Source organism: Seriola dumerili, unplaced genomic scaffold, assembly GCF_002260705.1.
Source record: "Seriola dumerili isolate Sdu_G_001 unplaced genomic scaffold, Sdu_1.0 BDQW01000449.1, whole genome shotgun sequence".
NCBI classification, from domain to species: Eukaryota; Metazoa; Chordata; class Actinopteri; order Carangiformes; family Carangidae; genus Seriola; species Seriola dumerili.
Window position 1 is genome coordinate 1,454,203 of NW_019174704.1, and position 16,018 is coordinate 1,470,220.

The 16,018-nt window shown below is 37.1% G+C and overlaps 2 protein-coding genes across 2 annotated transcripts; both read left to right on the forward strand.

Annotated features, from left to right (window-relative positions):
• Nucleotides 1-441: 441 nt before the first annotated feature.
• LOC111234272 (solute carrier family 22 member 5-like) lies at nt 442-8,421 on the forward strand. The gene is made up of 11 exons (XM_022762251.1): nt 442-697; nt 956-1,138; nt 2,167-2,270; nt 2,994-3,148; nt 3,314-3,485; nt 3,937-4,063; nt 4,191-4,291; nt 5,194-5,408; nt 6,593-6,775; nt 6,918-7,053; nt 8,336-8,421. Exons 1-11 carry the CDS (start codon nt 491-493, stop codon nt 8,403-8,405), a joined length of 1,653 nt encoding a protein of 550 aa, XP_022617972.1. The 5' UTR covers nt 442-490; the 3' UTR covers nt 8,406-8,421.
• Nucleotides 8,422-8,520: 99 nt separating this feature from the next.
• LOC111234521 (solute carrier family 22 member 5-like) lies at nt 8,521-15,163 on the forward strand. Its single transcript, XM_022762667.1, has 11 exons — nt 8,521-9,394; nt 11,033-11,215; nt 11,402-11,505; nt 11,920-12,074; nt 12,246-12,417; nt 12,613-12,739; nt 13,018-13,118; nt 13,487-13,701; nt 14,285-14,467; nt 14,633-14,768; nt 15,139-15,163. Exons 1-11 carry the CDS (start codon nt 9,188-9,190, stop codon nt 15,161-15,163), a joined length of 1,608 nt encoding a protein of 535 aa, XP_022618388.1. The 5' UTR covers nt 8,521-9,187.
• Nucleotides 15,164-16,018: the final 855 nt, after the last annotated feature.

The window sequence follows — 16,018 nt, forward strand, 5'->3', positions numbered from 1 at the left end:
CCTCTGTTCTTTTTTTTTTTTTTTTTTTTTTTTTTTTTTTTATAGTTTAATGGACAATGAACTCAATTCATCCCAAATTGCATCAAGTGGCCTTTTGATTTCATGTTTCTTTGATTTTGATTGTGGGAATGAGTTCAGTTGGTATGCTTGTTTTACCTTGCACAGGGCGGCTTGCTGGAGGCAGGTAGCAGCATGACTCCACTTACGCTGCAGAAAAAAACCCCAGAGCGTTCATGATATAACTTTACTATACTGCAGAACACAGTGCCAGAAGACAGTGGATACAAGAGCAGTCTTAGAAAGAAGTGGATGATTTTGCTGACACCATAACTTTTATGTATCACTGGGAATGTTTCCACCAAGTCAAATTCCTCTGTACATTGTTGATTTGGAAAGTAAGGCGATAAAGGATATTTGACTCGGCAGGACACGGTTGCAGGAAGACAGTGAATACAAGAGTAGTCTCAAAAAGAAGAGGATACTTTTGACTATGAGGGATTATGATGAGACCATAGCTTTTCTGGGTCAATGGGGACGGTTTCAGAAAGTTATCTTCTTCCTGCTCTGTGCCAGCATCATGCCCAATGGATTTGGCTCTTTCACCCTCGTCTTCCTGATGGATGTACAGAGTCACCACTGCCAGGTAGTTGACGTCAACCTCACCGAGGACTGGCATAAAAGCACCATCCCAATAATGGTGAGTAGGCTATTAGTAAATATGAGAGCTCCACCTCAAAAATGTTTTTTAATACTTTGAGCACAGGATGATTGAGAAGATTTCAGGGTTAAACATGAAGGTATAGAGAACGACGGGCATTGTAAGGACACAGTTGTCAACACCATATCGTTCAAACGCCATTGTTGTATCACCGTTTTAACACATTTCCTTACTTAATAACTCACTGAAATTTTTTTTTACGATAAACATTGAAGTTTGTGTCACTGTGACTATGAGGTGGTGAATGAGAAAGAGGAGCTGAGCAGATGCAGCAGATACAGGCTGGATGTGGTCAGAAATCTCTCTGCTCAGGGATACATTCCTGGCAGGGATGTCAACCTCACAGACCTGGAGCAGGAGGACTGTGTGGACGGGTGGAGCTACAGCACAGACATCTACCAATCCACCATAGTCTCTGAGGTGAGTGTATGTGACCACGACTGAATTTGCTTGTTGCCAAAACCTGTTGTTCTTCTCATTTTCCCCATCCTCCTCTTCCTCAGTCTCAATCTGTTCCTCAGTTTCTTATTTGCATTTCTCTGTGTGAGATAAGGCTTTTCTCTACAGCATCTGGGTGTGTTGTTCAGTGCAGTGAACTAGTAAAGAAGTCCCCTATTGCCAAATTGTGATTTAATTATGTCTTTCCTTGGACATGTCAGGCTACTAAATACCTTACAGTGTGCTTACGTTTCACACCCTTTGACAGCTTGTTTAACTCACTGCAACTTGTCTTTGTAATTCCAACTGCATTTTCAGTCTGGTTAGCCAGCTTTTTCTGTCTCCGTATTTGCTGATGCTTCTGTCACATAATTTGTATGTGAGGATTTGAATGTAATTCCAGTGTCTTTGTTGTTGCATGTGCCTGTTTCATTGTTGTGCTAGTTGGGTGAATACTTTCTGTGAGACATGTAATGCAATATGTGATCTCACATTTTCTAACATGACATTTCACATGTTCAGGTAGGGAATGGAAAATTCTGCCTGGGGTGTTAATAAGGTGTCATTAAAGAAATCATTGCTTGTGTAAATGAACTGTCTTCTGTCCAACCCTCCAAAGAGGCTTGTTTAAATACTGTGCTCTGACTATCATCACATACAGTAGACTTTATTTATTTATCCTAATGTGGGTTAGTTGTTTATGATCTCAATATTATGCTCTAGGATGAGAGATTGGCAAGTCAAAAAGTGTTGAGAGGTGGACTAATGCGTTGTTGGTTTTGGTAATTTTATGGGAAGTGTTAACAATAAGAAAAACATAGAATATCAGCATTCTTTAAGCATAGTCTGACCAGACCAAGTACACCTGAAGAGACAGGACATCTGAATAAGTACCATATAAAACCAGCAATGGAGAGCACATACCAAATTCATTAAATCAATAACATTAACATGGTTGTCTTCTTTTCTGTGTATTTCATTGTTCAACTCTTAATGAATGGATATTCCAGTTTGACCTGGTGTGCAGTGAGCAGTGGAAGCAGCCATTGACCTCCACAGTTTACTTCCTGGGAGTTCTTGTTGGATCCTTCTTTTCAGGGCAGCTCTCTGACAGGTATTGGAAACACCAGTTTCAAGTGATATACACTGAACACTACACCACTCATTTAAAGTCATCCTGTACCTACAACTTTTTTTTTTAAGGTAATTTGATACTTAATGTGACTTTACACAGAGAAAGTTATGTAACATTACGTTTATTATGAATTGGTATTTGTAATTACCTTGAGCAGTGTTTTTTTTTGTCAGTACCACACAACATGATACCCAGTGGCAAATATAATTTTGAGTTATTGTATAATTTTTTTATGTAAGTATTTCCAATTTGTGCCACTTTATACTTCCACTCCACTGCATTTCAGAGGGAAATATTGTACTTTTTACTCCACTACATTTATTTTACAGTTGTAGTTAATTTGATTTTGCATTAAAATATGTAGTCAACTTATATAATATGTATTACTAAGGCCCTTCACAGCCATTTGCAGTTTTTCTGGCTGATTAGATGTATTCAGGGTGAAGTTGTGAAAACCTTTGTTGCGACCATAGGCCTACTCCGTTACTAATAAGGATGACTAAATTGTAACTTGTCCCGCAGCCGAACCAACAGAAGAGAGATGTCAATTTGGTAGACATTATTATATCAATTATTTTAAAGTGAATTAATTGTTTGCGTTGAGCACATCTGCTGATCACATTGCCATGCCTGCCCTGTTCAGTATATGTATCTTGGTAGTGATTTTTTTTTTAACATTTTTACTTTCATTCAAATTCTCAGATTCGGAAGGAAACCAATTCTTTTCGCAACCACAGCAGTCCAGACTGTTTTTACCTTTGCTCAAGTCTTCTCTGTTTCATGGACTATGTTCATCATCCTCCTCTTCTTTAATGGTTTGGGGCAAATATCCAACTTTGTAGCTGCTTTGGTGCTGGGTAAATATGAACATCTCATTCTATAGACACTGTTTTTTGAGGGTTTTGAATGAATTTAGATAATGCAAATAACCAAGTTTGTCAGAAATACTGTACTTCTCTGCATGCCCTCTTCCTTGTTCAGCACATTTCCATCTCTTTGCTTTTCTTTCTCTCTCTGTGCAGGAGCTGAGACCTTTACTGGCAATGTGCGAGTCCTTTACTCATCTCTAGGCACATGTTTAGGCTATGCTGCTGGCTACATGCTGCTGCCTCTTTGCGCTTACTATTTAAGGGACTGGAAATCTCTCCTGTTGGCTTCGTCTGCGCCTGGCCTGGCCTACCTCCCCCTCTGGTGGTAGGTTGCACTCACTACAAGAAAGCTTATACTGTGTTTACCTTACCATGAATTATCATAAATCATAGACTTTATCTCTTACCAAGGTATTTGTGTTTAAAAGTCAGTGTTATTGGAGTTACACTCCAATTGAAACTACAGCCTAAAAGAGCAGACAGTAATTTGAACCACTATTAAAGCTGCATTTGTTTTACATCTTTTTATCTCATAGTAAGAGTTTCCAAAAGAAACATACCCACTGAAACAAACGTCAAATTTAAGTCTTGATTAACTGCATGGCCCTTTAATCTGCATCCATATGATCTTAGATTGTCACTGTCTTACATTGTCATCATTATTATTATTATTCGCTCCCGAGAGAAGTATAATAACTTATATCCACCCTCCTTAATGGTTTGTCTTTTGATCCAGACTGAAACTCTCGATGTGTCTGTGTTATATAATGAGGCAGGTTCATCCCAGAGTCCCCTCGGTGGCTGCTCTCTCAGGGAAGAGCAGAGGAGGCTGAAGTCATATTGAGAAAGGCTGCTAAGTGGAACAAAGTTCAGGCTCCTAGGGTCATCTTTGAAGATTATAGTGTAAGTTGACAAGATGGTGACAAAAAATCTAAAAAAAAAATTAAAAAAAAGAAGAAGAGAGAAAAAACTCCTGTAATATTAGGCAACTGAGAAAACAGAGTGAGACTGAGGTTCTTGTATCTTGCAGATTAATAAGGCAAATACACACCTGAAGGTACACCACAACGTCTTCGATCTGCTGAGGAAGCGCGACATCAGAACCACAACCCTCATTCTCTGTTTGGTGTCGTGAGTAAACAGTCTGAGCACTTCAGTCACCATAAACTCACAATGAGATTTGCTGTACTGTATTATTAACAGTTTTAACATTACTAAGTACAGTGGCAGTGAGAGCCCGTTGTACTACAACTTATGAAAACTTGCAAATGGAAAAAACACAATTAACTGAAGAGAATATCTTCCACTTTGGTAACACATATGTCCCATTTCAAAAGAGGTCATTAAAGATTTCAAAAAATATTAAAACACACACGGGTTAAATGTTTTAATCACTTTGGCAACACATGCGTGGCACACAGAAAATACAGAAAACACAAGCAAATACAGAAAAGATAATGCGAGTTATTTTTACCGTCTGAACTTTCCATCTTCAATGTCTCAAACTCCTGATTAATATAAGTCACATGTGTTAGTAAATTAAGACATTTTTAATAAAAACAGAAATGCTCACATTGTTACTGTCACCATTATCATATCATATATTAGATATTATTTAGATATTATTATTTTATTATTATTAGAAATAGAAAACCTTCAGTTTTCATTATTATTATTATAGATATTATTTTTTGCAGTATTGGGAGCTTGAAGCAGTATATGCACTTATGTGCTACATTGAACTGTGTATGGGAGTCCTCTTGTTTTGAGCCAGTTTTATGGATCACAGGGTCAGTTGCTAGAGGAGATTGAATTGTCACATTCAGAAACAGCAAAACAGGCTAATGAGCCATTTCTGTGAGAGCAACAAAGCTCTGGAATATTCTACCTGTATTGAAACACAGGCGATACTGAACTGCATAAAATCAAAGTGTGGTTAGAATTTACTCAAATATGTGTCATATTAAATTATCTTTGTATTAAGGTTTCTATTCAATCTCTGATGTATGTCTACATATCTTTGACTTGCTAAGGTTTACCACGACTATTGGGTACTATGGCCTGTCCTTCAGCACATCCCAGCTCCATTCTGACCCCTACATCAGCTGTTTCATCTCAGCAGCTGTGGAGATCCCAGCGTACATTTCCAGCTGGCTGGCCCTGCGATATTTTCCACGACGTCTGTCTATCACCAGCACCTTGCTCCTTGGAGCAGTGTCACTGTACCTCATTCAACTGTTGCCTCAAGGTAAGCAAAAAAGTATACCCAGAATGCCAAGAGACTTGAGTTTTCAGACACATGGAGTAAAGTAGAAATAATAAGTAAACAGAAGAAATTGTTCGGACTTATTTCATTTTCTAAGAACTAAAACAAGTAATTGAGAATCACATAACTCTGAACTGATCATTTCTGAATGGAGAGCAACAGGAGCTCATGGTATATCCTGCATTAACTGATGCAATAAATCATCATCAGTCATACATTAGTTATGTGTATTACCTTAGCTTGTGTTTTGCAACTTTATTATAAAGTGTTCCTGGTGGGTAAAGACAGGCAGATGATACGGAAACGCACTGTGCTAATATGTTGTTTTGGAGCTTGGTGTCAAATGAAGAATTCCACGTGACCGATGATGTCTGATTCAACAGCACTGCTCCTTCAGAAAAGGTTTCATCCATCCAGTTTTTAAAGTTTTGCAGCTAAATGTGTGATAGGTGTATTTTTGGGATAAAAAGAAAGCAGAACAATTGAGAACTATGGCATAGGACAAATCATAATTATGAAAAATCTAATGATGTAACATTCCATAGATATCAACCATGAAGACACATTTACCCACAGTGAACCTAAACATTAATAAGGTACATTAATATTTCATGTCAGGCTTTTTGGATAATGCATTTGCTAATTATGTTACTGTAACCTATTGCACAATATCATCTACATTTAATGTAGCATCTCTACTCAAAAATATAGCTGCTTCGGCTCCAGACTTGAGAGGCTGCTATAAGTGTGAGCCATCAGATTTCACTGTGCTTGCCATATTTTTATTTTCTAATTTTATTTTGGCTTTATTTTACCAGGTAAGATATTAAGAAAAATGTCTTATCCAAATGACTGCCTGTCAAGTGCCGAAAGGGGAAAAGGAGAGGAAGGGACAAAAAAAAAAGACAATTAAACAAACAGAAGTAAAACATTTACAAGTATCATTAAATAACCATAAGCAGGCCCTTAAAAGCAGTGACCGAGATAGATTTATCTCAATCACTGCTTTTAAGGGCTTACAATGTTTCATAAGGCTTCGTCTGCCCATCAGATCACTAAACACTCAATTAAATGTAGCAAATGAAGAGTTACAGTCTGGTTAAGACTGTCTATGTGTTTCTTTTTTTTGTGTTCAGTTAAAAACAAAGTATTTATTCATCTTTTAGATCTACCAAACCTGCCTCTTACACTGAAGATGTTGGGTAAATACGCTATTACCACGTGTTGCTCCATGATGTTCGCCTTCACAGCGGAGCTGTACCCAACAGTGCTCAGGAACACAGCAACAGGGACATGCACTACTGTTTCAAGATTGGGGTGCTGCCTTACACCATTATTGTTAAAGCTGAGTGAGTACACTGGGTTTAGATAAAAATGACTAACATTTGTTTTTTATATTTGACTTCATCTCATTGCGCACACATAGAGTAAATGCACACATAGAAGACCAAGCCTTTTCTCCCATCTAAACATCCCTTTCTCCTTTTTTAGGTCTATACTCTAAATACCTTCCTTATATAATTCTGGGGACTCTGGCTGTTGTTTCTGCTTTTGCTGCTCTATTCCTTCCAGAGAGTTTTGGGCGCCCTCTACCGGAAACTATTCAACAGATGCACAAAAGAGAAAGGTATTCTTGTCCTATATAAAATGAACCCGAAGCTACTGCTGTGCCAAACTCATTTCTATATACTAAATTATAATACATGGTTTATATATTTAATAACTCTGACATTAACTGAATTGACATTTTAAATCGATCTTAATTTCACTTTCTGTTGCACTGCTAAATTTGTTCCTATTCATTTAGCTTCTCAAATAGACTGTGTACTGATTTACTATTTAAAACCACAGTGTTATTATCTTATTAGTGCAACTGCTTATACACAGTGCACCATTATACGTACACAGTATAAGTCCAATATTCACAGTAAAAAAACACAACTGCACGGTAGACAAAAATCAACTTCATCATCATCAATTTAATGTAATATTTAGTGTGTCCCAGTAGTTACAGATCTTGAAATTAAAGAGTGAGGCTTACAAAATAATTTTGATATGGAGTGGGATAAGAAAACATATTGGTAAATGCAAAATGAGGAAACTGAATTTAAAACCCTGTAAATAGATTTACAAATTCTTTCAAAAATAGAATAATAACCTGGAATCTGGCACATGTATCGACCATCATAAAAAATGTTTAATTCAATTTTAAGTCATTATGATTATCCACTGAAAAATTTAGTATTTATTTTCAGTGGTACATTCCAGACTCCTTATGTTAGAGGTATAATCAATAATTTATCAATAACAATGTGTCAAATTAAATTTTGAAAACCAAATCTGCTGCTTCCCTTGGATTAATGGAGCTTTATAGCGAGTTTCAGCTCATTGTTTAGCTGTCCAGTTTTGGTTCATCCCCCCACTCACACAGCACTATTATTGGTCAGCAGGTTTCAGAGAAAAGCTCTGATAAATCATATACACTCCCCCCCCCCCCACACACACACACACACACACACACACACACACACACACACACAAAAACACAACCTGGTGAACATAGTGAACCATTTAGCAGCTGAGGGATGTATCCCACAGGAGCTGGTAAAGACCAAAAACAGAGCTAACAGACAGCTATTATTATCTTAAAACCTTTATTATATTTAAGTGGTTAAGAGATCTGGTTTTCTTTCTTGGTGTAATAGTTGTAGTGCTAAAATGTGTACAAAACATTTTCTAAGTGGACGTGATAATGTGATAATGTGACATGAGTCACTTGATGAACACACCTGCTTGTGATGATAGTAATGAAATTGAAGGCACCAAAAAAAAAAAATTTTTTTTTATTTTTCTCATTTTAATTGCAAAACAGTACAACAAATATTGTTTGTCTTTTCTCCTTATAACAGGATAACCTTTCGATGCATCAGTAGAAAAGAAACCTCGGTACCCACAGAACACCTGGACAGTCCACTATGATTATTTGTTTACAGTTCTTAAGATTTAAACATTTGTCCTTTTTTTGTTTTGTTCTGTTTTGTTTTGTTTTGTTTTGTTTTGTTTTGTTTTGTTTCGTTTTGTTTCGTTTTGTTTCGTTTTGTTTTTTGTTTGATTTTTCTTAAGACAGACAAAAAGCTGTTTATCAGGCAGGCAAATCTCTTAAATAAACAAGTTACAGAATGTATTTTGGCTACATAAGGATTATATATACTGATTTTTTTTTTCTGTTTTTTTAATCTTATTTATGTTTTCATATACAAGCTATGAAGCTTTTTAAAAAGCTGGTAATACATTTTTCAGTTGTCAAATAAAAGTTCCAAAGTTCATGTCTGTTGAGGACACCTGACAAGCACCCAGTCATACTGTAACTTTTTACTACCTTTGTATCTATAACTTGGCAGTGACAAAAAAAAAAAAGAACTTGATAACTCAAGATATTTTATGGCATTTGCCTGATCAGAAACACGTTTCTGTTACAGTTTGAATAAGGGTCAGTTTGGGTCAAATATTAATTGAAATATTGCAGTTATTTGTTATTGCAAATAAAATCAATAACATTTTTGCACCTCTAGCCGCTGTGGCTATATTATTTACTGCCCAGGTCACAGTAGTAAACAGCAGTCATAAGTAGGTGAGGAATATTATCTCAGGAATAGTTTTATTTAGTACAGGGAGTGGCTAGCTGGCAGGTGGGTGGTGGCAAGTAAAAAGTAGTCTACAAGAATAAAGATTGTGGAGGGCACAGCTAGGATTTGGGGATCATGAAGGATTATGATGACACCACAGCATTCCTGGGTCAGTGGGGACCTTTTCAGCAGATTGTTTTCTTCTTGCTTTGTGCCAGCATCTTTCCCAATGGTTTTGGTGCTTTCTCTCTTGTCTACCTGACTGACATTCCCAGTCACCACTGCCTGGTTCCAGAGGTTAACCTAACCCAAGATTGGCAGGAAGGTATAATCCCAGTAAAGGTATGTAAGATTGAGGAAGATAGAGTTGTGGCTTTGCCACCTCGTTAACTAAATATGAAATTCTCAACTGTGACATATTACAGCCTGGCCAGTCAGAATTTAGATCATGTCATAGCACATGAAAACTGAATTATGTGTACTTAACTATATCATTGAAGCCCTGGACAATCATCAACAATATTGTTTTGTTTTTATTGGTGATATTGTTTCACGCCCTTCCCTGAAACACTTTTAGGTGCCCCTGGGTCCCATTAATGGAACAATCCTTTTTTGTTTCATATATGCTCCCTCTAGGTGAAATAATTCATAGGCATGGTCTTTACTACCATTTATATACTGATGATACACAGATATACAGTATGTCGCAGTTAAGCCTGAAAACCACACCTTAAGAGTGTCTAGTTGACATAAAAAACTGGATGTCTGTGAACTTCCTTACGGTGAATCCAGAAAAAAGTGATATTCAGAGAGTCATTGGCCCTGACGATGTGCAAATAGATTTAAAATCCTCACTTGGCCATTCATTCATCTGTCAGAAACCTAGGTGTCCTATTTGAGACTCATGTCTGTAAGACAGTACAATCTTGCTTCTATCACTTAAGGAACAGTGCCAAAATCTGTTTATGTCTGACCTTCACAATACAGAAACCATCATACATGTTTTAAATTCTTCAAGATTTGATTACTGTAATGGTCCCTAAGTAGCATATATCAGAAAACAATTCATAGACTTCAAATAGTACAAAATGCAGCTGCCAGACTGCTCACAAAAACTAAGAAAAGAGATTATATTACCCCCCTCTTAAGGTTTCTACACTGGCTGCCAGTCCTTTTAAAGAATCAATTTGAAAATTCTACTTTTGACTTTTTAAGAACTTCAAAGCCTAGCACCAGACTTTATCTCTGAATTAATTGTCCCTTATTAAGATGCTCATAGTCTATGGTCATCGGACAGGAACTTGTTGATAGTGCCTATAACAGTACATAAGACTAAAGGGGACAGAGCTTTTGCTGTTAAGGCAACACAACTCAGGAACAACCTGCCCGATTAACTTTAGACTAGCAAAATCAGTAGCTTTCATTCATATTTCTTTCACAAAGCTTTTGAATAATCTTTTAAATATTTCACTTATTTTTACATTGCTTACTTGTGTTTCTGTTTTTATTGTTTTTGTTTTTTTATCTTGAGTGATTTGTTTGCATTTGTCTGTTTCTTTGTTATTCTGTCCTTGTGAAGCACTTTTTAATCTCTGATTTTGATTAGTGCTATATAAACAAATTAAATAAATATTATAAATATTGTGCTGCATTTTTCAAAGACCTATCAAAGCATTTGATTCAGTTGATCATGGTGGTATTCTGTAAAAGTGTGCTTGATTGGTGAAGACGGAGGATGGAGGGGGCTCCATGAAATGGTTTAATGATCATCCCTCAGGTAGAAGTCACACAGAAGTTTGTAACGGTTCCAAGTCACATCCCCTCAGCCTTATTAATGTAATCTACATTTTTATGCAGATGACACGTCTATATGCCACTGGCTCTTCTCTTAATCTGACCATCGCAAATCTTCAATCTGCATCAAGTATACTGAAAAAGAAATGTTATTAATAATATTAATAATGTTTGTGTCACTGTGAGGTGGTGAATGGGAAAGAGGAGCTGAGCAGATGCAGCAGATACAGGCTGGATGTGGTCAGAAATCTCTCTGCTCAGGGATACATTCCTGGCAGGGATGTCAACCTCACAGACCTGGAGCAGGAGGACTGTGTGGACGGGTGGAGCTACAGCACAGACATCTACCAATCCACCATAGTTTCTGAAGTGAGTGTGTGCATGTACCTGAGTGCCTGTTGGTCTAGTTCAAGTTTTAGAATTGAGGTAGAGTCAGTAATACTGACCAAGAAGTGAACGCTGCAGCTTTAAATCAATAAATGATCATCACATTGACATGTATTCCTTGTGCTCTTAATGTTTTTATTGTTTAATCATTCTTACATGAATGTTCAGTTTGACCTGGTGTGCGGTGAGCAGTGGAAGCAGCCGTTCACCTCCACGGTTTACTTCCTAGGAGTTCTTGTTGGATCCTTCTTGTCAGGACAGCTCTCAGACAGGTACGAAAACACAATCTCATCTTTTTCATTTACCTTAATGTACTTTTAAGTCTTGATAATTCTTTAGTTGAACAATGTAGATAATTATAATATTTTTTATAATCTTATAAAAAAAATTCCTGAAGATGTGCTTGTTTTACTTTTTTACTAAAGAAAATATTGCAGATTTTAGTAAAGGAAATTTTTAGTTTTTCATTTCTAATTTCTTTACTGTAAACTTTCATGTAACAGTCATTTTTTCAGCGTTAGGTTACTTTTTGTGATACAACATGTTTTGTTAGGTAAAGCTACATTACATATTGTTATGACCTCTGAGCTCAAGAAGACAAAAAACTGTGTATTTTATGATCAGTGTTTTTGTTGTGTGTTTTTGTCCATTTTGTCCTCTCATTTCATTGTTTCACTTTTCACTAGATTTGGAAGAAAGCCTGTTCTGTTTGCAACCGTGGCAGTTCAGACATTTTTTACGTTTGTTGAAATCTTCTCACCTTCTTGGACAGTGTTCTCCATCCTCCTCTTCATCAGTGGTTTGGGACAGATCTCCAACTATGTGTCCGCTTTTGTACTGGGTAAATGCCGCAAAACAATATTTTTATACATTAGTGATTTTAAATAATGAGGGATATAGAAAGATGATTATGATTTAATTTTTTATAATTAATTTAATTTAATATAATTGCTCCTCATTTATTACCTTTGCACTTTCTTATTCGTATTTCTTCCTCTCTCTTTTTGTGCAGGTACTGAAATCTTGACTGGCAATGTGCGGGTCCTGTTTTCATCTATGGGTGTATGTCTGGCCTTTGCCTTTGGTTACATGATGCTGCCTCTCTTCGCTTACTTCTTAAGGGACTGGCGCTCTCTCCTGTTGGCTTTGTCTGTGCCTGGCCTGCTCTACTTTCCCCTCTGGTGGTAGGTTGAACTCTTTACAAGAAAATGTATTTGCGGTAAGTTTTCCTTACCATGCACCATAAACATGGCAACCTATGGCTCTTATTTGGTTCTTTCTCTACAGGATTATTATAACTTGTATGCACCGACTTTGCTGTATTTTAAATCCCTCGGATCCAGCCTAAACATCTGTCTCTGTGTTGAATGCTGAGGCAGGTTTGTCCCAGAGTCTCCTCGATGGCTGCTCTCTCAGGGACGAGTGGAGGAGGCTGAGACCATAGTGAGAGATGCTGCTAAGAGGAACCAAGTTGAGGCACCAGAGGTCATCTTTGATAATTACAATGCACATGTAAGTTGGCTTTGATTTAAATCATACAGGTATTGACACAGGAGCAAATGTGTGTGAGGAACATAAATGTCTATACCAAATTGCCTGGCACTACATCCTGATAGTTGTCAAAACATTTCACTATCGCTAAAATCACCAAAGTCAGTAGGATTCATCATCTGTGGAGCATTTATATCTGTACAAAATTTCATGGAAGTCCATCCAGTAACTGTTAGCATAGCATGGCTAAACACAACAAACTGCTGGTGAGACTGAGGTTTTGTATTTTGCAGGCTGATGAGACAGAGACGCACCCTAAGGAGCATTTCAACATCTTCAGCCTGCTAAGGACCAGAAACATCAGAAACACAACTGTCATTCTTTGCATGGTGTGGTCAGTATTCTGTCTGAGCATCAATCACCATACACAAACAATTAGATTCAAGCATTACTAATAGTTACTCATTTACATTTACATAGATCTTAACTCTGCATAGCTGCACACATATTGAAGGTGCCTTTTTGGACCTCATCCAGCGCTTTTTTTGGTTGATATCCTAAAAAAGCTAATTCTTAGACTATAATGTCCACTGGTGCTCACTGGCTAATCACATTAATATGTATGTATTCACCTGAACTACTCGCAACATTTTTAACATTCCTTGTTTTCATGGTTTTGTCTTATAGTCTGTGCTATTAAATTCTGTTTCTATGTAGGTTTCCATTAAAACATCTCTGATATCTTTATCTCTGTCTCCCTAGGTTCAGTCTGAGTGCTGGCTACTTTGGCCTGTCCCTGAACACATCCCGACTCCATGCAAACCCCTATATAAGCTGCTTCATCTCAGCAGCTGTAGAGGTGCCTGCATACATTTCCAGCTGGCTGGCTCTGCGATACCTTCCTCGACGACTGTCTGTCATCTGTATCTTGCTCCTTGGAGGGGTGTCACTGTACTTGATTCAACTGGTGCCTCAAAGTAAACACTTTAAATTACAAGAGCTAAAGGTTTCTCAGATGTGAAGATCCCTGCTTCCAGAATAATCCCTCTTGTCTCAAGATGAGAAAGAACAATAGAGATGTGTTGCATAAGATGCTGATGTAGTGGCACCATGTGTTTCAGATGGAAAATTATACTTCTAGGCTAGTGATAAATAACATGCTACACTGATTCTTTGTAAGACTACATCCCAGTTAGTAGTGATACTCTCACTCAAAACTGGCAGAACACGTTTTTTTACGAAACCTAGATAACAGAAACTGGCGAAAACTGAATTCTGACAGTTCAAACAGCCTCATCTCTGCCCTGATTTCTCTGTTGAACACCTAGGACTGTACTTGTTTTCCATCTAAGCCCGCACAGCAGAAAAAACGTGACATGGTGCATCACAATACTGCCTTTTTCCAAAAAAATATATTTAGGCCTTTAGACCCAGGGGAAAAAGGTTAAAAAAAAAAAAAAAAAATCTCCAAACACTTAGTTACCATGCATTTAATCAAGTGCTAAGGGTGGATCATACAGAGACAGAGTTTGTGTTTCTGTTCAATTTCTTATCCTTCAGGTTTATCAGATCTGTCTGTTGCACTGGAGATGCTGGGTAAATTTGCTATTACCACTGGTACCGCCCTGCTGTTCGCCTACACCGCAGAACTTTACCCAACGGTGCTCAGGAACACAGCGACAGGCACATGTACAACTGTTTCCAGAATTGGCAGCTGCATTTCACCTTTTTTGCTCCAGCTGAGTGAGTAAACTGGTCTTTAGTAGTTATTATTACCATTTGTTTAATGTGGATCTATCTCAGCACATAGACAAATTTTTGGAGAGAAACATCTGATTTCACCTATATACAGTATGGATGCTCTATAGACACACTCTTCCATCATAATTTCATCTTGTCCTTGTACAGGTGTATACTCTGAGTACCTGCCTTATATTATACTGGGGACTCTGGCTGTTGTGTCTTCCTTTGCCTCCCTCTTCCTTCCAGAGAGTTTTGGACAACCTCTGCCTCAAACTATTCAGCAGATGCATCAGAGAGAAAGGTGAGAAAGGAATACATACATTTTCTTATGCTTCTACTATGTCAATCTTATTATAATATACAAATTATTCAAGATTATTCATTGATTTATGTAAAGCCCTCATGTGTGGATTTTAAACTTTCTGACTCTGGCAACTCTCACTGGTAATCATAAAAAAGGCGGTGATGATTTAAACTTTTTTACGCTTGAATGAAATCATAATTGTTTTATAGCCTGTTTTAGAATATCAATCACCAAAACGTCTCAGTTGTCACAGCCCAGACTCATTAAGTTTAGGTTTATCTCAAGAGCTTTACTTTACACAGCAGGTGTTTAGCACTGCGCACACAATTCGGTCCTTTCAAGTCTCTATCCTGGTCCTTTCTCTCAGGAGGTTCCAGGTTCTCCCAAGTTAATAGAGTTTTGCTTTGGCTCGCCTTGAAACGTGAATGTCGCTGACTGTCGTACATGACATGGCTGACCAGTGGTCACTTGATCACTCAGAGTATTGGGTTCACTGCTGGAAAAGAAAATATTATTTAAAAGTATTTTTAGTCCTTGGGAGAAGTCATAACATTTTACAAATGAAGTTATATTTTCAAGAAAAGGGGAATTTTATGAGACTTCAAATCAAATCAAAAGCTTTCAAGAAAAATGTTATGTTTTAAGAGTGCAACAACCAAAATACTGCAAGACAGTCATGACACACACACATTGTACCTAAACAACCTGCTGCTACTAAAAAATGTGTAAAATAAATTTATTTTAGACAGACCAACTGATACTATGTGTCCAGACATGAAAATGGCAACAGAAACAGAAAATGTTACAGACTAGTCTTTTAGTATAATATCAAAACCATGTATGCCTTCATTATTTTCATCATCATGACATCATGATGTTTGTCTTTTGTTCCAACAGCATAAAATGCCCAGTCATCACTAGAAAAGAGCGCTCAAAATCTGCTTTTCGACAGCCAATTGTGATTGTCTAAAACTTTACATACATGAATGAGACGAAAATAAAAACAATAAAAATATTTATTACTAATATATAGAATGTATTTATATATTATTTAATATATATTCTTATTGTGTATCATTGCTACATTTACTGAATTTACTATTGAAAATTTCAGAAAATTGTTTCTATGTTGACTAAATTCCATAGGACATTGTGGCTTTGTATTGTGCTGTGTAACATTATCCCCGAAGTTGTCTGTAATATTTCCATCCTCATTTACATATACAAAGGAGCAAATACATCAGAAA

Coding starts and splice junctions, on each gene's coding strand:
- LOC111234272 (XM_022762251.1), top strand. CDS start 491: ATGAGGGATTATGATGAGACCATAGCTTTTCTGGGTCAATGGGGACGG. Junction 698..955: donor AAAGCACCATCCCAATAATG/GTGAGTAGGCTA, acceptor TGTGACTATGAG/GTGGTGAATGAGAAAGAGGA. Junction 1,139..2,166: donor AATCCACCATAGTCTCTGAG/GTGAGTGTATGT, acceptor TGGATATTCCAG/TTTGACCTGGTGTGCAGTGA.
- LOC111234521 (XM_022762667.1), top strand. CDS start 9,188: ATGAAGGATTATGATGACACCACAGCATTCCTGGGTCAGTGGGGACCT. Junction 9,395..11,032: donor AAGGTATAATCCCAGTAAAG/GTATGTAAGATT, acceptor TGTCACTGTGAG/GTGGTGAATGGGAAAGAGGA. Junction 12,075..12,245: donor TGTGTCCGCTTTTGTACTGG/GTAAATGCCGCA, acceptor CTTTTTGTGCAG/GTACTGAAATCTTGACTGGC.